The following is an 18,635-nucleotide window of genomic DNA, read 5'->3' on the forward strand; positions in this document are numbered from 1 at the left end:
GGTGACACATGGCAAATCGATTTATATATTATATGGTTGTTGTAACGCATACATTACAGACACGTCTTAATTTCTATTATATTTGTCTTAACGGTGTTTCTTTGCTAGGCTTACGAAATAGTTTGATATTCAAGTGCTACAGTAGGATTTATAACCTTAAGACGCGTAGACGCGACGAGTAACCACAGCAACACACTGTCTTTGTCTCACTGTGATGACGTCGAAGTACAGCACCGTAATTTAATGGAGCTCATGCGAGAATACTACAGTTGCGGAAAGGGGAAGGAGAGGTGGGGAAAATAGTCTGGAGCTGTTGTGTCACATCCATCTCACATGTATCAGAAGATTTTCTCCAGACTTCTTTCAGGTAGGCTCGAAACGTTTATGAAAGAAGACTTGCCTTTCATTCCCCAATGTCGTACAGTACCACGGTGCATTTGAGGATGCAGAAGGCGTTTGCGTTGTCTTTTAGAGCTCTTCGTTTTCAATGCTTTGAGATTAACACGGTAGTGTATATCCTAAAGTAAAACGCTATAGTTACTTTTTGTTTTCGGTTTGCTGAGAGTTAATTAAACTAGAATTATGTGTGTATTTTAAAGTGCACTAAATGGGATGTTATTCAATAGGCACGTTGCGCCCGGTGAAGTTTCTCTTACTCTGTTATTCCCGTTTCCCATTATCTCTCCCTCCCGTATTGACTACAATTTCATTGATGGTCACATGTAAGTGTTTTTGTTACTTACAGGGTTAAGTGTAATAAATTGCCTTTTTGTTACAGGTTTGTACGTCCAACTGGTTGTTTAACTTTCTCTTGAGATTACATGAATTCTGTGCTTTGCAGGATCACAACTAAGGCAAGATAACGCAAAGTTTACTTTTCTTCCTTTATATCAGCTGTGGCTGATACAGGATTTGAGCTTTCCCACAGCTTCCTGATAAGGATAATGTACCTAGTCAGAACCACACCCAGGCGTAAATTAGTCAAACAAAAAACAAGAGTGCAGGAAACGGTGAATGCCATTTTAATGCTTATGATCTCCACGTGATTATTCTTTGAGCCCCAAGAAGAAATCCTTGTGGAAAAAAAAAAGAAATATTAACCAAGATCCAGGTGGATGCTGCACATTGGTGGTGGAGGGGAGTCCCCATTACCCGTAAAGCGCTTTGAGTGGAGTGTCCAGAGAAGCACTATATAAGTGTAAGCAATTATTATTATTATTATTATTATTATTATTATTTATTATTAAGATCCTAAAGCTACACAGAAGACTTTATGTAGTCCAGGATTATCTGAATTTTGTTCTGAACCTCTTACTGTGATTGGTGGAAGTCCAATGTATTGAAATATTATAAGACGTCTACAGTATCTAGAGGTCCAGATGATCATAGGTCTAAACAGGACCATTTTTCACATGATTGACTTTTAAAATGCGTGCAGTGCAAAGAACATAAGAGTCTAACATAGTTCGCCACCCATATAGTAAATGTAACAACCTTCACAACTCTCATGACTCTCTATAAAACATATATTATAATCCTTACAAAAACTTTTTTGTCTTCATTAGTGGATTGAAGATATTTTTATATTTTGTTTAGGACATATGCATGAGAGGGGACCATTCTGTGTGAAATAGTCCCCTAGGTTGAACCTATCTATACAGGGTTTTGTATTCTAGGATCAAATCGCCTCTTATCATCTCTCAGAAAAAGACTAAATAGATTTCACTCCTTCATCCTGTCTACATATGACTGTCCCTTAAAACCAGTCATTTTTCTATTGCTCTTCGAACTCTTTCTAAGGCTATAATATCTGTGAGGTCTGATCAGTACATTTAGAACTTAATATACTTAAACGTCTCAGTATTTAAACTTCAGTTTTTGCCATGATTTTGCCCAATCATCCATTTTGCCTTTTTGTTTAAAACATTTAAATATAAATCATTTATTCAGAAGCAGACAGCATGTGGCTCTTAATGAATCACACATGATGAACTCTGTCAGTGGGAAATATTGATCACAAGCATTAAATAGTAAAGGCATGATTCCAGTTGTGTCCCGTGGTGTTTGACCTAATTGTGAAATAGCTTTTTTTAATTCATTGAGTATAAAAACACATGACAGGAAAAAATCCTGACCTTGTGTCCAGATGAACTGTTGCTAGGCAGAGTTTAGATTCCTGTTCACATACTGTTTAAAAATCATGATACAGAAATTTACAAAGATGAAAAATAAAATTGCACTCCCAGGTTGGTTTTTCGTGCTTTTGTGAGAGGGCTTACCATAGTAATTGAACTGAACTGTATCTGTTTCTGATTTGGTTTCATTTAGTGCGAAAAACAACATGGCAATATGCTGTAAATTTACTGTTTCTTCTACATGAGTCTTGTTCTTTTCTTAGATTCCAGCCTTGCATTAGTGACTGCAGTACATCATTTTAGACCCTAATCTAATTAGATCTTTTACTAATGTATGACATTGTGGAAGATATGTTACTTACCATAATATTACCATGATATTACATTTTTACCTTTGCTCCAGGACAGCAAATGTCTAGCTAAAATTGTAATTTAAGCCTATAAATTTATGCTTACCTTATCTTTATATTCCCTTTTAAACTCTGCTATAGTTTGGGCTGCTAAAAAGTTTAAATGAGCCAAGTCTGAATGAACATGTTTCATTGTCTTTACTATATTAGGTACATCCTGCACACTTAACGAAGTGTGTGTCTCATCTCATTCATTTGCAAAGTACACTTCAGTTGTTCTGTTAACTTATGTTAACTGTGTCCAGTAGCATTTAATGAATAGAAAGCCCCACTACATCGGCTATTTTAAGAACATATGATGGGATTCCGAGAGAGTCAAAGTCTAGTTATTTTGTAGGTCACCCGAAATCCCCAGTTATTTAGAAATTAGGGTCATTTAATCAAATAAGCAAATGATGATTCAGTGCAGGACAGCACAGTGGTACAGTGATTAGCACTTCTGCCTTGCAGCACTGGGGCCCTGGGGTTCTGTCTGTGTGGAGTGTGTGAGAGGAAACTTTGTGTTCGCGTGAGTTTCCGGTTCCCTCCCTCCCAGAAAATGGATGGATGAATGTTTCAGTTAAGGAAACTCTGGTCCTTGAGGGCTTAAGGATGTTCTGATCTTTGTTACAAGTGCTCTGTAAATTACGTAAATGAACACAACACCTGTTTAATTGATCATACTGTAGATAAATTGTTTCAGTACTTTAAAAAATTAGTGGTTTAAAAGCTACCTTTGAAACCTGGTATACACTGCTTACAAAAAGATGAGATCATTTAGCCCATCTAGCTTGAGTGGGTGCTGGTAGCTAGTAGCTAAGTTATCCAATGATCCTATCCAGTCATTTTTTTAAAAGGAGCCAGGGCATCAGCTTTGACAGCATGGCTGGGAATCTTGTTCCAGACTCCTCCAACACTATGTGTAAAGAGGCACCTGGTATTGTCTGTTTTAAATGCAATTCCTTTTTGATCCTCCGGTTAATTCTCAAGACTTCTGCTAGGTTGGCTATGTCTATGTGTTTGAGGATTTTGAACACTTGAATCAGGTTCCTTTCTAGTCTTCTCTGTTCAAAGCGGTTTTCAATGGTCACCATTAGAAAGAAAGCATCTGGCCAAGTGGGGATTAGTAGGTGTGTTCAGTCCCTGTGAGTTTAATACACTTGCATTTTTTGTGAGCCTACAGGTTTCTTTCCAAACGTAAGGTGCAAAAGAAAATATGGTTTCCCCTATCTCACATACCACCCTCACCCATTCCCTGGCACCCTCACTGTTATCTTCCTCCAAGTTTCTAACAAAAATACACTCACACAACAACACCTCAAGCCCCGTGCCAGTCTACTGTATATAGTTTGCACTTTCAATAATACCACATACACACAGCTACATGGTTACAATAGGCTCCAGCTCCCCCATGACCCTGAATTGGAAGAAGCAGTCAGAAAATAATGGATTTTGTTACAGACTACTTTGACTTTTTTACTAATAATACTCAGCGAGTATTGTGCAGTGCTTGCTTTCAAGTAAATGAGGCTAGACACAGCCTAACTGATATAGTTAATAATCTCATTTAAAACTGGTACCACTGTTTGTCAATTTGTGTGATCAGTTACTGATTTGTATAGGTAATAACCCAACCAACAAAGCTGTCAGTAATCTAATTTGTCCGTTAGATTTACATTAATACACTACAAAGTTTCCAACGTCACGTCTCAGCCATTCAGTGCTTTCCACTTGACTTTGCTTGTAGAGGCTGCTACAGTATAATAAACACTCCTGAAGCAGAGATTAAGCCCCAAATGCTTTTGAGTAAATGCATTGGCAACTACATTCAATTGTCGCAGCTCTGATTCTGACAGCTCCAATTAGAAATTTCTCATTTGCGTAAGAAATGCTTGTGTGGTGTGCAGAGAGAATAGCACTGTCACCTGCAGGTGTTGGGGAGATCACTTTTGTCTTTCCACTCAGGGCAAGGTGTTTGACTGAGATGATTTTGGAAGGGATGCACTTTTTCATTCTGCTCTGTAACATGTGAGTAGTCTGCTTTCATCTTATTTGCCTGGTCTCACAATATGCTCAGATACTTTTTTTTTTCTTTTTGTCTGTGAGACCAGGATGTGACAGAGAAGTATCTTTCCCTACTGCAAGGCTACAGAATGCTTTTTGTTATCAGTGTAAGACTGATTCAGTGTTTTTAATTTTTTTTTTAATGTAGTGCTTGCCTTTATAAATCAAACACTTTTGCAGAATTTCAGGGGAGACGTTTTTCCATGATTAATTTTCCTGCAGCATTTCTTTCTTTTTTTCCCTCTTCGGAAAGCTAAGCATTTCTACAGAAAAAGGATGTCATAGACTGTGGAGGATGTGTACAGACCTACTGGACAGACAACATGAAATCGAACCCATGTAACAGTGGAATATCTGACAGTATTTTCTGTTATTCTGCTTTGCAGGGGTTGTCGGGTATGGTGTTGCCCTGGTTAGATTCTTCTAATCTCAGATCAGCCATGAAGGGGAGCTATCTACCTTCAGCTGTGGGAGATGCAAAGAGATAGAGACATTATCTTTCCTATGCTGAGGAGAACAGAGTTTTTCTATACTGTCTGCTGTGCATGGTTAGTTCAAGGGCAAGTTCAAGCTAGAAAAACACGGTTGACCTCCCAGCATTTCACAGCGCAGCTACACAATTTTTTTTTATGTACAGCGTACATCTATGAAAAAAACAAAACAAATTACACCTAGCAAAAAAAAAAGTTATAATTTAAGATACAAACCTACTCTTTAAGGGGAAATGGATGTGTTTTTTCTGCTTTTAAAAAATTGCCCATGTGCACATGCTGAGTGTTTTATAGTCTCCATTTTACAGTGTATAGTGGACTTCTTGTTAAACAGGTTTGGCTGGTGATTTGAATGAGCCACCCTTTCCTTTTCCACTCATCTATTATCAAGAGATTTACTTTTTATTTTGAGTTTGTATAACTTTATTTAAAGTTTTATTCTGAGAAATGATTGTGGTTAAAGTAACAGAACCTCTATGAAGGTGTGTTTAATTACACTGTAAAGATGGAAGTATTGAAATATTAATCTGTGGTAGGTGCATGGTGATTGTTTAGAAGATATAGCCTAGACTATGGCTATTGTTTAGGGGTGAGGCAAAGTCATTTTGTTGCTTAAATACATCCTTTGTTCTGACAAGGATTGAGTTATTTTTGTGTTTTAGTGTACATTTGCCTGCCTTCTCTATTTTCACTTGGTTAAATGTAAAAGTGCCAATGATATATAGCACATCCTTTCAAAGGACTAAAGAGATGAAATTGCTCGGTTTTGTAAAAGCATACAGTGTGTCAGATATCTGGGGGGGGTCTGTGGCTAAGGATCTGTGTCTGTGGCTGGAAGGTTGCTGGTTCATATCCCACGGTCAGCAGAGGAATCCTACTCTGCTGGGCCCCTGAGCAAGGCCCTTAACCCCAACTGCTCCAGGGGCGTTGTATAAATGGCTGACCCTGCGCTCTGACCCCAAGCTTCTCTCCCTGTCTGTGTCTCATGGAGAGCAAGCTGGGGTATGCGAAAAAAGACACATTCCTAATACAAAAAATTGTATATGGCCAATAAAATGATCTTATCTAGATTCAGAATATCATGTGGGTATTATATTGCATAAGGCCTTTAATCTTCTTTGAGAGCTATTTTATTCCACTTGCTGTACAATCAGCTTATTCCTGGGCTTTAGAATCCTTCCATGTTCCCGGTTTCTTCTCAAAGCAGGAACCATAGGAAAGATGTAGATTTTATTCTTCTTGGAGAACAAAAGAGTTGTAATGAAAGTAATGTTAAAAAGAGCACCCAGTCAGTCAAAAAAGATCTCTATATTTATAGATAAAATTACCATGCACTCTTACTGATAAAGGTTTGATGAAGGTAAATGGAGTATATTATTATAGTGTTGTCATTGATGGTTTGAGATGGTATTAAAATGAATTTTAATAAGGAAAATGTTATCTCGGCTACAAAACATACATTGAGTAAATATCAAGCGCTTGATGTTGAAATGGTTGGAGACACATAGGAAGATTAATTTGTAAATGAAAGCCTCCTCACTTAGAATTGTACTGTGCTTTTTTATCTTCAACAAACTTGAATAATGAAAAAGCAAACTTCTAAGTAGGTTTGAATAGCAGATAAAAAGATTACATTTGGTTCATGTAATCAACCGTTTACGTCAATTACAATTGATTCTTATAGAACAGAAGGGCATAAGAACATAGAAACAAGGGTAGGCCATTCAAACATTTATCCTTGTTAGGTTTCCGGTAGTCCTAGTATACGTGCAGCTTCTGACAGCTGACATCTGACACCATAATGATTATTTTTCATATCTTTACTTACTGTTAGACTTTAATTACTGCATTTTCTTACTGTCCTATATTGATACTTTTATTTTGCTGGTGTTGTCTATCCTGTATTTCTGCACTGTCCTAAGATCAGGTTCAATATGGCGAAACAACATGAAATGTAGAGCTGATCCTGAAAGACACTATTTTAGATTCAAACTGTTTAAGAAAACAAAAACTATAGGGTCTTTAGGGATTGAACATATTACACAAATTGCTTATTCTCTGCATTTTGGAACTCTAAATTAAGGATGTGCATCAGACAGGTTGACCTCGCTAGATTATTTGCGGCATGTGATTTCTTTAAGGTAACTGTTGTTGTCTGTTTTCCTTTTTAAATGAGGTCAGCCATGGCTTAGCACACAGCCCGGCTCAGGTCAGAATGACACTAATTACAGGAGCTTGTAGACCTACCTGTTTTAGTGATCTATGTGGGCCCGGTCTCATTAGTGAAGCGGAACAGCTCTTGATACACTTCAGTTTCGTTATTTTAAAGGCTTTGTCATGCTATTTCAAATATTTTACACACCTTAATCCTGCAACATTCTTAACAGACACAAATGGGAAAATCTGACAGAAAAAATGGTTCCTAAACAAATAAAGACCTCCATTCTTGAAAGCTTTACTAATAGTGTAGAGAAGATAGACTTGTATTACTTGTTCAACTGTGTTTTGTGCGAAGGTTGATATGTGTAAAATACTTAAATAATTTTAACTTTTAACCTGACAGTGGCAGCAAGTTGGCATTTTTTATTGAATTTAATTTATTAATTGAATTGAATTTATTGAGTGCATGTTCTGCTGTGTAGGGAGAGCATCTTAGTTATGACTAGCTCAGGTGGGTAGCTTCGTCATCATGTGTATGCTGCAAAGGAACAAGTAATAGGTTTATTCCATGCTGAAAAGAGAAGAAAGGAAACGCAACGTTTCAGCTGTGGAGCCTTCTTTGGATGTCCCACAAAATATGCTACTTTGGCAAGAGTGTATAGACTTTCTACGGGCACTGTATAAACTGTTTCTTTTTTAAATAGCATACTGTTTAATCCAGCTAAGGACAAGACATATTGTTGAAAAAGTACTTTTTTGTGATGTATTTCTCAGAAGCCTCTACGTAACCAAAAAAGATCTGACAGCTCTCTGCCTATTACAAGATATAGCTTCGGATAACTTGCATTTGATATTGCACAAAGTCTTTTTGGATAATTTTATCCACAAACAGTTATTTGAATTTGCATGATGGCCTGCATCTATTAACTGTGAGTTCTAAATCATAAGAACATAAGAAAGGTCACAAACCACAGGAGACTTTTTGGCTCATCTAGCCTGTTTGGTCAGTAGAAGTGGATTAATCCAAGGATCTCATTCAACCAGTTCTTGAATTAAAACAGGGGCAAAGGCCAGGACACCACCATTGCTAAAAATCCCAAAACAGAACAGGTGGTTGTTGGAGACTTCATTCTGTAGAACACTGCAACTGAGATGTTGACCAGAGACCATCAGACAACAACAGCTTACTGTCTTCCTAGAGCTAAGGAAACTGATATTATACAAAGGTTCCACAGGGTTCTTGCTAGGACAGGTGACAATCTAGCTATTGTTATCCAAAGGGGCGCAGATGAAATTGGATTAAACTGCACACTTTGCATCCTAAACATATTTAAACAACTAGGCAAGAAACTAAAAAACAGAAATTAATGTTTCCCAGGAATCCTGCCAGCACTGGGCAAAGGTGAACAATTCCAAATGTAAAACGTATGGATGAGTATATAATGTGCAGAAGAAGGCTTCAGATTTCGGAGCCACTAGAAACCTTTCCATGGCAAAGGACATATGTACAGACATGGCTAATTCCATTTAAATGAGATGGACATCAGTCATCTTGGCACAAGAATCCACATAGAAATTCAGAAACCTTTAAAATAGAATGGAATGAAGGAGAACCCAAAGCTAATTGAAAAAGAAGTTACGTAGGAAACAAAGTTGAAGAGAAAATAAAACAAACGGTCAGATGATCAAGTGCTTATACCAAAGGGCAAGGACCATCAGGAACCAACTGGATAAAATAATAGCTTCCACATTAGCAGGAAATTATGATGTTACTGGAATCACAGAAACCTTGGTAATCTATAATGAGGAAGAGGTATGTAACATTAGTGGATACACTGTTTCACAGAGACAGGAAAGATTGAATAGTGGATATGTTGTTCTACATATCCAAGAGTATTCAGGCTCTGGAACTTAAAACAAATCAAGAATCTTTGGATCTATGTGGGTCAGACTATGTAAACAAATTCAGAGGCATAATGTTAGGGATGTGTTCAGAGTATGCCGTATACATCCCTTAAATCAAAGGATATTATAAATTTTAACATAACACACCTTAAAGCATCAGTTAGAATATTATGTACAATTGTGGTTTTATCAGTGGGTCTCGCTAGGAAAAGTTTAGTTAGAACTCTGAGGAATACTGGGAAAGATCAAAAGACCTTTTGATTCCTTTACTCAGCCTACTTAATTTAGTGGTTTGTTCTTCAAAAGAACCGTAATTCCCAGTGGCAGAAGAATATGGCCTCTGGATGGGTGGAGTGTTCCCTCTTGGGCTACTGGGTGGAGTAGGTATAGGCAGTAATATTGTAATGAATCTGAAGGAGTGGACTACAACATTTTTGGTGTTTTAAAGTGTACATTCTGCACATTTCATTCATGTGAATCATTTACTTAAACATTGTTAAAAACATTAAATAACTGTGACTTGTAGTATCTTCTTAAACGGACCACACCCTGTAGTCAGGGCCAGATTGACCAGTTTGGGGCTCTGTGGAATGTCATTGCGCTTTCTCCAAAAAGACACTGAGGAATTCTAATTGGTGACTTGTATCTACATGTTCTAGTTGGCTGATTTAAGCCCACTTTTATTGGTTATTTTGCAAATAAGTGAAACATTAACTCAAACAATATATAAGTTTTCTGATCAGGTTGCTTTTATTGCAGTGACTTTAAGATAAGCATGCTAATTTCTGCCTTCACTTCATTTGGGAAAATAACCACTCTACTTCCACATTTGAAATTGGTAAACTGAAGTAAAGATGTTGCGCTATTTCCATATTTAATACAAATACTCAAGATCGCATGTTTTTAAACCACAGCTTTTTTTGTTAAATAAATCTCAGGTCGAGAATGAATCTTGGAGAAGATGCCAAAATGTTTAGCTACACTCCAGTACATCTCTAAGCCATTTTGAGAAAACAGAAACTGTCAGTGATGATTTTGGTTTCTTATTTTACTTGGCCTCACAGATCAGGAAGGTAATAGACTCACCTGAGTTCTGTTTAGTCCGTGCAAGCACAGTGCATCGCATATGCAGGAGCTGGACAACATAACCAAGATTAATATCCACATTTTGAAGTGTGGAGCTTGTAGAATCAGATTGCTGAAGGCAACAAAAAAAAAGCTCTGTTTCAGCACTTTAAAGAGCTGTTCAGTATTTTTTCTTAGCCTTAAATAATTTTCATTTTGTAGAACAAAGTATTTTTGATTACTAGACACATTGAGATAAAACAGTCCTCCTAAATGTACCAGTAAATTGGTGCTTCTTTCTGTTAAGCTATGATATCTTATTCAGCCAACAGAAAAGCCCAAAGTTGTTTTGTTTCTCTCTTGATTAATAAAAAGGCCCCCTGGGGCTCTAATGCAGATTGGTTAATTCAGGCATGCCTGTCATTTTAAATGGTATTAATGATAGGAGTCTTGATGTTATTTTGGCCATTACTTTTACCAATATTTTGCCACTATTACAAATCAAAGGGAACTGATGATGATTAAAATAATATAATGCCATAGGGGTTTAACAGGTTTGAAGCACACTGGGTTATCTTTGTCCATCGGCTAAGCTGACTTATTCTTTGAGTGTATTCCAAGAGTCATTTCGAGTCCACCTCACCTCTTTTAAAAGTCTTCCTTACATGATGCAGGATACAGTTCAGTGGAGAAGCCCGAGTGCCTTGTGTTTGTACCTATGCACTAGACCCTTAATATGCATAACTTGTCTAATGGGATTCACTGTTATGTATGGTCTTAGACCCAGTGTCCAAAGCCATAAGCTTAAGCTGTTGTGAGTAAATTAAGATGTCTGTAAACTTTACTTTATGAGAGAAATAACCTTTATTTCAGGTTTTGTAACCCAATATCTACACATGCATAACTAAAACTATTACTGTATATAGACCTATATTCTTTAAATTTTTGACTGTAGAGGAGAAGCACCCTATGCAATTTCTTACTGCATTAGTCAAAATAGAAGTAAGCAAATAAGAAGTAAAACTATTTCAGGACACTCAATGGAGCTAGAAGGAGTAATTCTAATCAGTGATACAATTTATTATCATCTAAAAATAATCTGAACTGTAGCTAAATGTCAGGAATATTTAATTTCCTATATGCTGCAGCATTTACTTGAAATATTTAAAATTAGTTGATACTTTATGCATATAATACAGATTATGAAGTTACACGTTTTTACTTTCTTACATACAGATTTCATTTACCCATTTAAATGATTGGGTTTGGTGGAGTAACCTGAGCTAAAGTACCTTATTCTGGGGTACAAGAGCAGTAGTGCCCCATCTGGGATTTCTACCCTCAATCGTTTGGCCAGGAGTTCAGAGCTCTGACTTCTAATACCAGCAGAGCGGTCACTGATTTATTTAAAAGGAGGCCATTTTAAAATGCCTTCCTTTAAAATCTTTTGTTAAGCAACAGATGCCATAGATTTCTGGTACAAAGTTGGCCATCTATCATGTGTTTGTAAACTAAATAGTGTGAGGAGAATGTGCTGGGAAGACATGCAGAGTTAAATGTGTGCACAGCAGATGCAGATTAGCAGAAGGCTGGTCTGCTGGATTTCCACTGGCTGTGCTGAAAAGGGGAAGTGATAATCAGTGCTGACAGCAGGCCGCCCCTGCGTCCCTCCCTAGGTCTGCCTCCGCACTGACTTTGCATTCATTCAGAGCTGCTGCTTCCTCACATACACAACACTCTTGGTGTTCAGAATCAGATATTCCACACCCAAGGTAAGATAAACAGGAGCTGTATTTGCAGACAAAGAGCTGTGTCTATTACAGTACAAAGGTTACTGCCTGCATCAATGACATACGTCTTGCTATTGTTATTGTAGAGTCCAGTGCTTTGTTAGAATGCGGGTGAGTGCCTTTGGCTGTTGCTCTGATGTACTGTAGGTACACAAGAGTACAATTGGTTGTCTCCCAGGTAGGATTTAGATACTTCCTTGTACAAAAACATCTACACTTGGTAAAGACTAAACGCTTAGTCTTTGTTCTAGAAGTCTGGTAATATTTTTCCTTTTCCTTTCAGTTTAATGACACATGCACAGGTGTTTGTACTTGTTTCTGGAAGAGTTTAGTCCTCGTTATGCGTGATGTCTGTCTTCAGAAATTTAATCCTTTAAAGTCTGCAACAATGATAAGATCCAGGATGTTTATCTTCTGAAATAGCCATAGTGTGCCATGTTTGTCATTAGTGAATTGAAGAAAGGTCTGCTTTAATACCTCTGTGATTCTAGATTAAAATATCATTTTGATTATACATACTGTGTTGTGAGAGAGTTGTTTTTGACATATCTGTGCTGATGAGTTTTAAAAATAAGAAAAGTAGGAACTGTTGTGTGTGTGAATCTAAATCTTTAAATGTGAGTTTTTATTAGGTTGAATACTTGAATATTTGAGGCAGTTCTAGTTATTAGTCCTCTGTAGTTCTATAACTTTAAAATGCTGGTGTTATTTAAAATATTATTCAAGTCTTTTTTTTAAAGTTTAGAGTTTCACAATTCTAAATTTAGCATGTTTAAGACCATGTTTCATCCTTAATGATTTTACCTTTGTGGCTAAATTTGTAATTTGTGGTTTGTTAGAATGAATGTGCAATTTTAATACATTAGGTGTTCCTAGTTTATTCTGTCACATCTGAAGACCAGAAATTGAGATGTCTCAGAAAGTGGGTAGGAGAATAAAACTCTGTGTAAATGTCTGTACTGCATGTTTGTGCTGGTTAACTTAATTAAATATTGGCATCTCAAAATACGTGTGAATATTACTGGAAGTAAAAAAAAAAGTCACTGAGTTTCAAGTTTTTTTAATCTACATATAGACCTATTCATCAAAACCTAAAAAGTGACTCCCTTTGTAATATGCTTTATTTTGTGGTGAGTCAAATAATTATAAAAAAATGATGTTCTTCTGTTGTCTAGCCTTCACATCTTCTGGTAGCAGGTAGCTCATGCTATGTTCTACTCCATCTGTTTTAAATAGATTATTTCAACATTATATAATGTCATCTGTATAGTGTTTCCCATAAATGTATATTAATAATGTAAGACTGTATACACATTGCAGAAAAGAAGCTAAAATATGTTAACGTTATTGCAGTAGTTTTTAAAAAATCTGCAATTGTACCATTTTAAGTTTAGAAACCACAGTAGTATTATCAAATTATCAAAAACAAAGGAAAGGAAAATTTTCAAAAACAAAGGAACTGGTTATTGATTTTAGGAAAAATACCACACTCCCTCAACCCACTACAATTGATGGTCAGCCTGTTGAAATTGTCGATGACTATAAGTATTTAGGACTGGTCATTGACAAAAACTTTAAAAAGTTGTGACACTTTCTATAAAAAAGGCCAACAGAGACTCTTCTACTTTAAGGCAGATAAAACTATCCTTACACTTTTCTACAAATCATTGAAAGTGTCTTAACATACTGCTTCACTTGTTGGTTTGGCAACCTTACCGGTAATTGTAATAGGCTGGGTAAATTACTGAATATAAGTGACAAAATAATCAGGATTAATCAAATCAATTTAAGCATCTTTTACAAACAGAGGTTGACTAGGAAAGCCAAAAGCATCAGGGAGTGTGTGTCTCACCCCCTCCATTGTGAATTCACACTTCTCTTATCTGGGAGACACCTCTGTGCCCCCAGGTGTAAAACCAACAGACTCAGGAAATCTTTCATTCCCACTGCAATTACACTCTTGAACAATTCAAAGTAACTGTTCAGGTGGGTAGCTTTGTCACCATGCATAGGCTGCAAAGGAACAAGTAAAAGGTTTATTCCATGCTGAAAAGAGAAGAAAGAAAACGCAACGTTTCGGCCGTGGAGCCTTCTTCAGGTGTTAGCTCACACCTGAAGAAGGCTCCATGGCCAAAACGTTGTGTTTTCTTTCTTCTCTTTTCAGAACGCAAAGTGACTACCTTGTCTCTTGTTTCTTTTCTCCTGTAACACTACTGTATTCTCTTGTGTTGTGCTTGACTGTGCCGTAAAACAAATTTCCCCTAGGGGACAATAAAGCTTGATTTGAATTTAATTGAATAGAATTATTGGATTTCTGGTCATGACACTTTAGGCTTGCACAGTATGGCCTTCCTAAGTTCTCAGTCCTATACCTTGTAGTAGGACTGCTACATTCAAACAGGAAAACAAAGGAAATGTTTATTTAAAGCATGTTGTTAGAGTTGATGTGGAAGAGTATTAAAAGTCTGAAGCTATGTCTTATCTTATAAACCTTTCATTGGTAGATAAGCAGACATACAGATCTTGTTTCTTAAGGTGCATACTGTAACATCTTAGGTAAGGACAAATTACCTATATGGGCCAAATGGCCACTGTTCATTTATAACCTTTCTTATGTTCTTAGTTGCTTTTAGGTCAAGTCTCAGTTTAATCCTTTCGCTGGCCTGAGGTGACACTATTAAGATGTACTCTGAGCTAAACCCAAAACACATTTTCTGTCCCCACCTATGCTTGTCTTATCCGAGCTAATCTTTCACATTGCAGGAATATATAGCCAACATCCTGGTCATAGTTCAGTGCTGTGGAATCTGATCAGTTGCTTGCAGCAACTTAACAGACCTCTCAACTCCAACTCAACTCAACTCCAATGTGGTACCTGTTGTTCAAGGAAAGCTAATAATTACAAGGCTAATTTGTAGGTAAAGACACACCTGATTTCTTTAAAAAAAAGATACTCTTCCAGTAATATTTATTGAAAGGCAGTACTTTAAAGTGACCCCGGCAATATAAAGAGCAAATTGCTGAACCATCTTGCTGTTTTTACATTTGTATCTGACCTTAGTTTCTGTCGTTATGCTTTTAATTTGATATGGGAATATCAGAGAAATCAAAAGCCTTGAATTGGAAGAGTTTGGTAAAAGTAGTATTGACTTATGTTAGATAGCCTCTGATATCTCTCTGTTTGTCCTCTAGCGATGGCAGGACCAAGACCTGTGGTGCTGAGCGGGCCATCTGGAGCTGGAAAAAGCACCCTGCTCAAACGGTTGCTCAAGGAGTACGAGGGGGTCTTCGGTTTCAGCGTCTCACGTAGGTATACTTCAGGGGTCTTGGCTTCCCCAGTATGGCCTTGTACGTCCTTAAGCCTCAGGCTCACCATTCTTGTGTGAAGCTTTGCCTTATCTTCTGCCTTAACTTTCTGTAGTTCTCAGGTACATCCTGTCTGCTTGGAGTCTGTGCTGTGTTTGTTAAAGGATCTGAACCTTTTCCATTTCTTTCGGAAATTTACAAGCATGAAATAATCTATTATTCCTCTAAATGTAATGGTCTGTGTATCTTTTATTCCTTTATCCGTTTGCCTTTCTGTTCAATTTGTGCTTTCTGGCGTGGCATGGCACTGTGTTTTGAAGTGCTAGTTTAGCTCGGTGGCTCTCTGGGGTTCTCAGGATCAGTAGGTTTCTGAAACTCTTCACTGCCTTGTACTGTCAAAACATTCAGTCAAGACATTTACCAAGTAGTAACCAAGGCAATGAGAAGTCAGTGGCATTTTAACAGTGGCATGATGGTTAGCTTTGCAGCCTTGCAGTTCTAGGCTCCTGTATTTTATTCTGGTCTCTGACATCTGTTTGGAGTTTGCATGTTCTCCTCACTTTCCATAATTTGTCACCCATTGTTCCAGTTTCCTCCAACTTCGCACATGCAGACGGGGCTTGACCGCCTCTTCTAAATCTGTCATTTCTCTGTGGCCCTGTGATGGGCTGATCAGATGGCTGGTCCTGTGCTCTGAACTTGCACACTATGCTTCCGGGATTGGCTCTGGTGTTCTGCGTACGTCATCATCAGACTAAGCAGCTTACTGATAACTGATGCGTGGATCTTTGATACTGACAGAGTAGCTGATCTGCCACTTGTCTTTTGATATTGCATGCAAGACTTTCAGAAACCTACTGATCCTGAGCACAGCCCTTTGATATTCCCATCCACCACTTCTGTAGAAGGATGTTTACAAAGATGATCAAATTAATACATTGGCAAGATTCAGAAAAATGTGAATATTTGTGTTGGAATTTAATTTTCAACTATAATAACTGCATTATGTTTTTTACTACAAAATTACCTTAAAAATGTTGTAAAAAGTGGGAAACTAATGTATCTGAAAATTCTATTGTATTTTTAATTGTACATCTTATAAAGTTTTTGGTAAACAAACTATGATATATAGTATAAGCTTCACCTGACAATGTGGATAGAACATTCAGAATGGGCCTTACTATATTCTTAGTAAATACCACTTTGGATTTTTTTTGCTTTTATCTCTAGACAGTTCGTTTGTAGCGAGAAGTTAAAACATAGCCCTACCAGAATAAATCAAAAAGAAACACTGAAGTTTTTAAATATGCTGTTTTCTATTTCTGTAGCAGATGGAATAAGATTCCAGTAGCTGAATTTAAGAGTTGAGCGAAAGAATGGCTTACCAGTTCTTCTGTAGCTTTTAACCACTAAAGAGCTCTGATAAACTCACTCTGTCTTTCGTTTCTAGATACAACACGAAACCCCCGACCTGGAGAGGTGAACGGCAAAGGTGAGTATTCCTGCATATATACAATATTAATTTTACTTCAATACTCCCTTGATTTATCTTCATTTTAAACTGCATTTTAACAGTGTTTTACATTAAGCACTTCAAATGTAGCACAAAAAAGCTTTTTTCTAGATTTCAGTATTTTTTTAGAATTATCCATTTAACTTGCTTAGATCTCCCTCAGACTTTTGTATTATGATACCTTGTCAACTCCAGAACTTTTCTTCTTATTGCCATAGGTACGAAAAGACCCCAAACATTTTTATTTGCAGATCTGAATATGGGAACATGTTTGGCAAATAGGTAATGCATACCTTCAGTAAGCTCTGGCATTGCACGAGGGCCACAGCTATTAAGGCCATTTAAAATAATTACTAACCACATGATACAGTATGCATGTACAGGAATATTTCTTTATTTTGAAGAACACAGTATGAACATGTTGAGATTAATCTTATGAAGCTAATCTTGTAATTCTTTGATCGCAAAAATATTATTTTCTTTTCTGCCTAATAAAACGGAAATGAATCAATTAAGTTCTCATAAACTTCTCATATTAGTTTCACTATAGTTTTGTACTTTGTGATTTTTTTAGAACTTAACTGCGTGATGAGTGTATTTAAGCTTAGACTTAGTTCTTTCTTTCAGTTCAAAAAGATTAGATACATTTGCACCAGTTTTCAATCTTTTTTTTTAACTTTTTAGGCATGTTTTCTTTTTAGGGACTTTTGAAAAATTGGAAATGTGTAGGTTTTCTCATACAGTATGTATGTAAAGACAATACTTCAATGGGAAGAGGTCTTGGAACAAAGCCATTTCCTGGCACCTTCTGTCACCAAGACCAGTGTTTCATTTTTATCTTGTCAGGGATTCTTTTCATTTCACTTATACTGTAGTAGAAATGGCATTGGGGTACTTAAGTGTTTTGGCACTTTCTGAGAAGAGCTGTTGGTTCCTTAGAAAGTCCTTAAGTATATAACACTAAATGAGAAATTGAAGATTAAATTGAAAATCATTTGATTGCCTCAATATTTATACTAACAGGGCTACGTGTCTTTAAGGTACTAAAGCAGAAGTCAAATCATATTGGGCAGATGTAAGCGGGTATTTTTAACTGATAATTGAGAAACTGGCACATGACATACATATTAATATTTATTGTAGTAAAAGTTGGCATTGACAGTTGAAAATCAACAATATTTGCTTCTCTTATTTCCTATATCTCACTTTTTCTATATCTCACTTTGTCACCCTGTAAAATGTATTGATTATTCCTTTGCATAACTCCCCTTTATGGATAAGAGGAATATATAGAGCTGCTATATCACTGCTGTAGAACGTGAACAGAATTACTACTAAGGATTACTAATACTGTCATCGTTTTTTTTTCAAATATTCATAGTTTTCAAACATTGATAAATTCACTTATCATGGTTTAGTTCTTTTTCCACTGTACTTACACTGTACTGTATTTGTATTGCTATCTGAAAATTTTGCCTCTTATTAGTTATTCAGATATACAGCCGGTTGAATTTGAGGCTATGATTTAATGATGCAGACAATTCTTCAGCTAAACAGTGAAAAAACGGGATTGCAGGTTACATCCTGGAATAAATACTTCTGTGGATCTTTTGTATTGTGCCAAGAAAACTTTCTTCATACTAGTGTTGCGTAGCAGAATAAATGTGTTTTTCCTTTTGGCATCTAGTCTTTTTTTTTTGCTTCATTCCAGTGACAGTGTGAAAAAAAATAGCGCTTCTTACTCCCAAGTGTACTGCATTGATGCTCTTTCCATCATTTCAAGCCCAGAACTCAAATTCATGTCTCACTTTGTAAAA

The 18,635-nt window shown here is 36.7% G+C and overlaps 1 protein-coding gene across 6 annotated transcripts in view; it reads left to right on the forward strand.

Moving 5' to 3' along the window:
- Window positions 1–18,635, forward strand: part of guk1a (guanylate kinase 1a) — a 31,386-nt gene that overhangs the window by 1,660 nt on the left and 11,091 nt on the right. For 2 of the 6 annotated variants that reach the window (XM_088919763.1, XM_088919767.1), the window contains exons 1-3: window positions 204–367; window positions 15,192–15,305; window positions 16,756–16,797. In XM_088919763.1, the coding sequence (XP_088775889.1) occupies window positions 334–367; window positions 15,192–15,305; window positions 16,756–16,797 (190 nt within the window). In that variant the 5' untranslated portion in view covers window positions 204–333. Of the gene's footprint in view, window positions 1–203; window positions 368–11,914; window positions 11,982–15,191; window positions 15,306–16,755; window positions 16,798–18,635 lie in introns of those variants that run through there. The other 4 variants (XM_088919768.1, XM_088919765.1, XM_088919769.1 and 1 more) reach the window with 3 other exon arrangements.

The sequence above is a fragment of the Atractosteus spatula genome, chromosome 6 (assembly GCF_055471065.1).
Source record: "Atractosteus spatula isolate fAtrSpa1 chromosome 6, fAtrSpa1.hap1, whole genome shotgun sequence".
In the NCBI taxonomy this organism is placed as follows: domain Eukaryota; kingdom Metazoa; phylum Chordata; class Actinopteri; order Semionotiformes; family Lepisosteidae; genus Atractosteus; species Atractosteus spatula.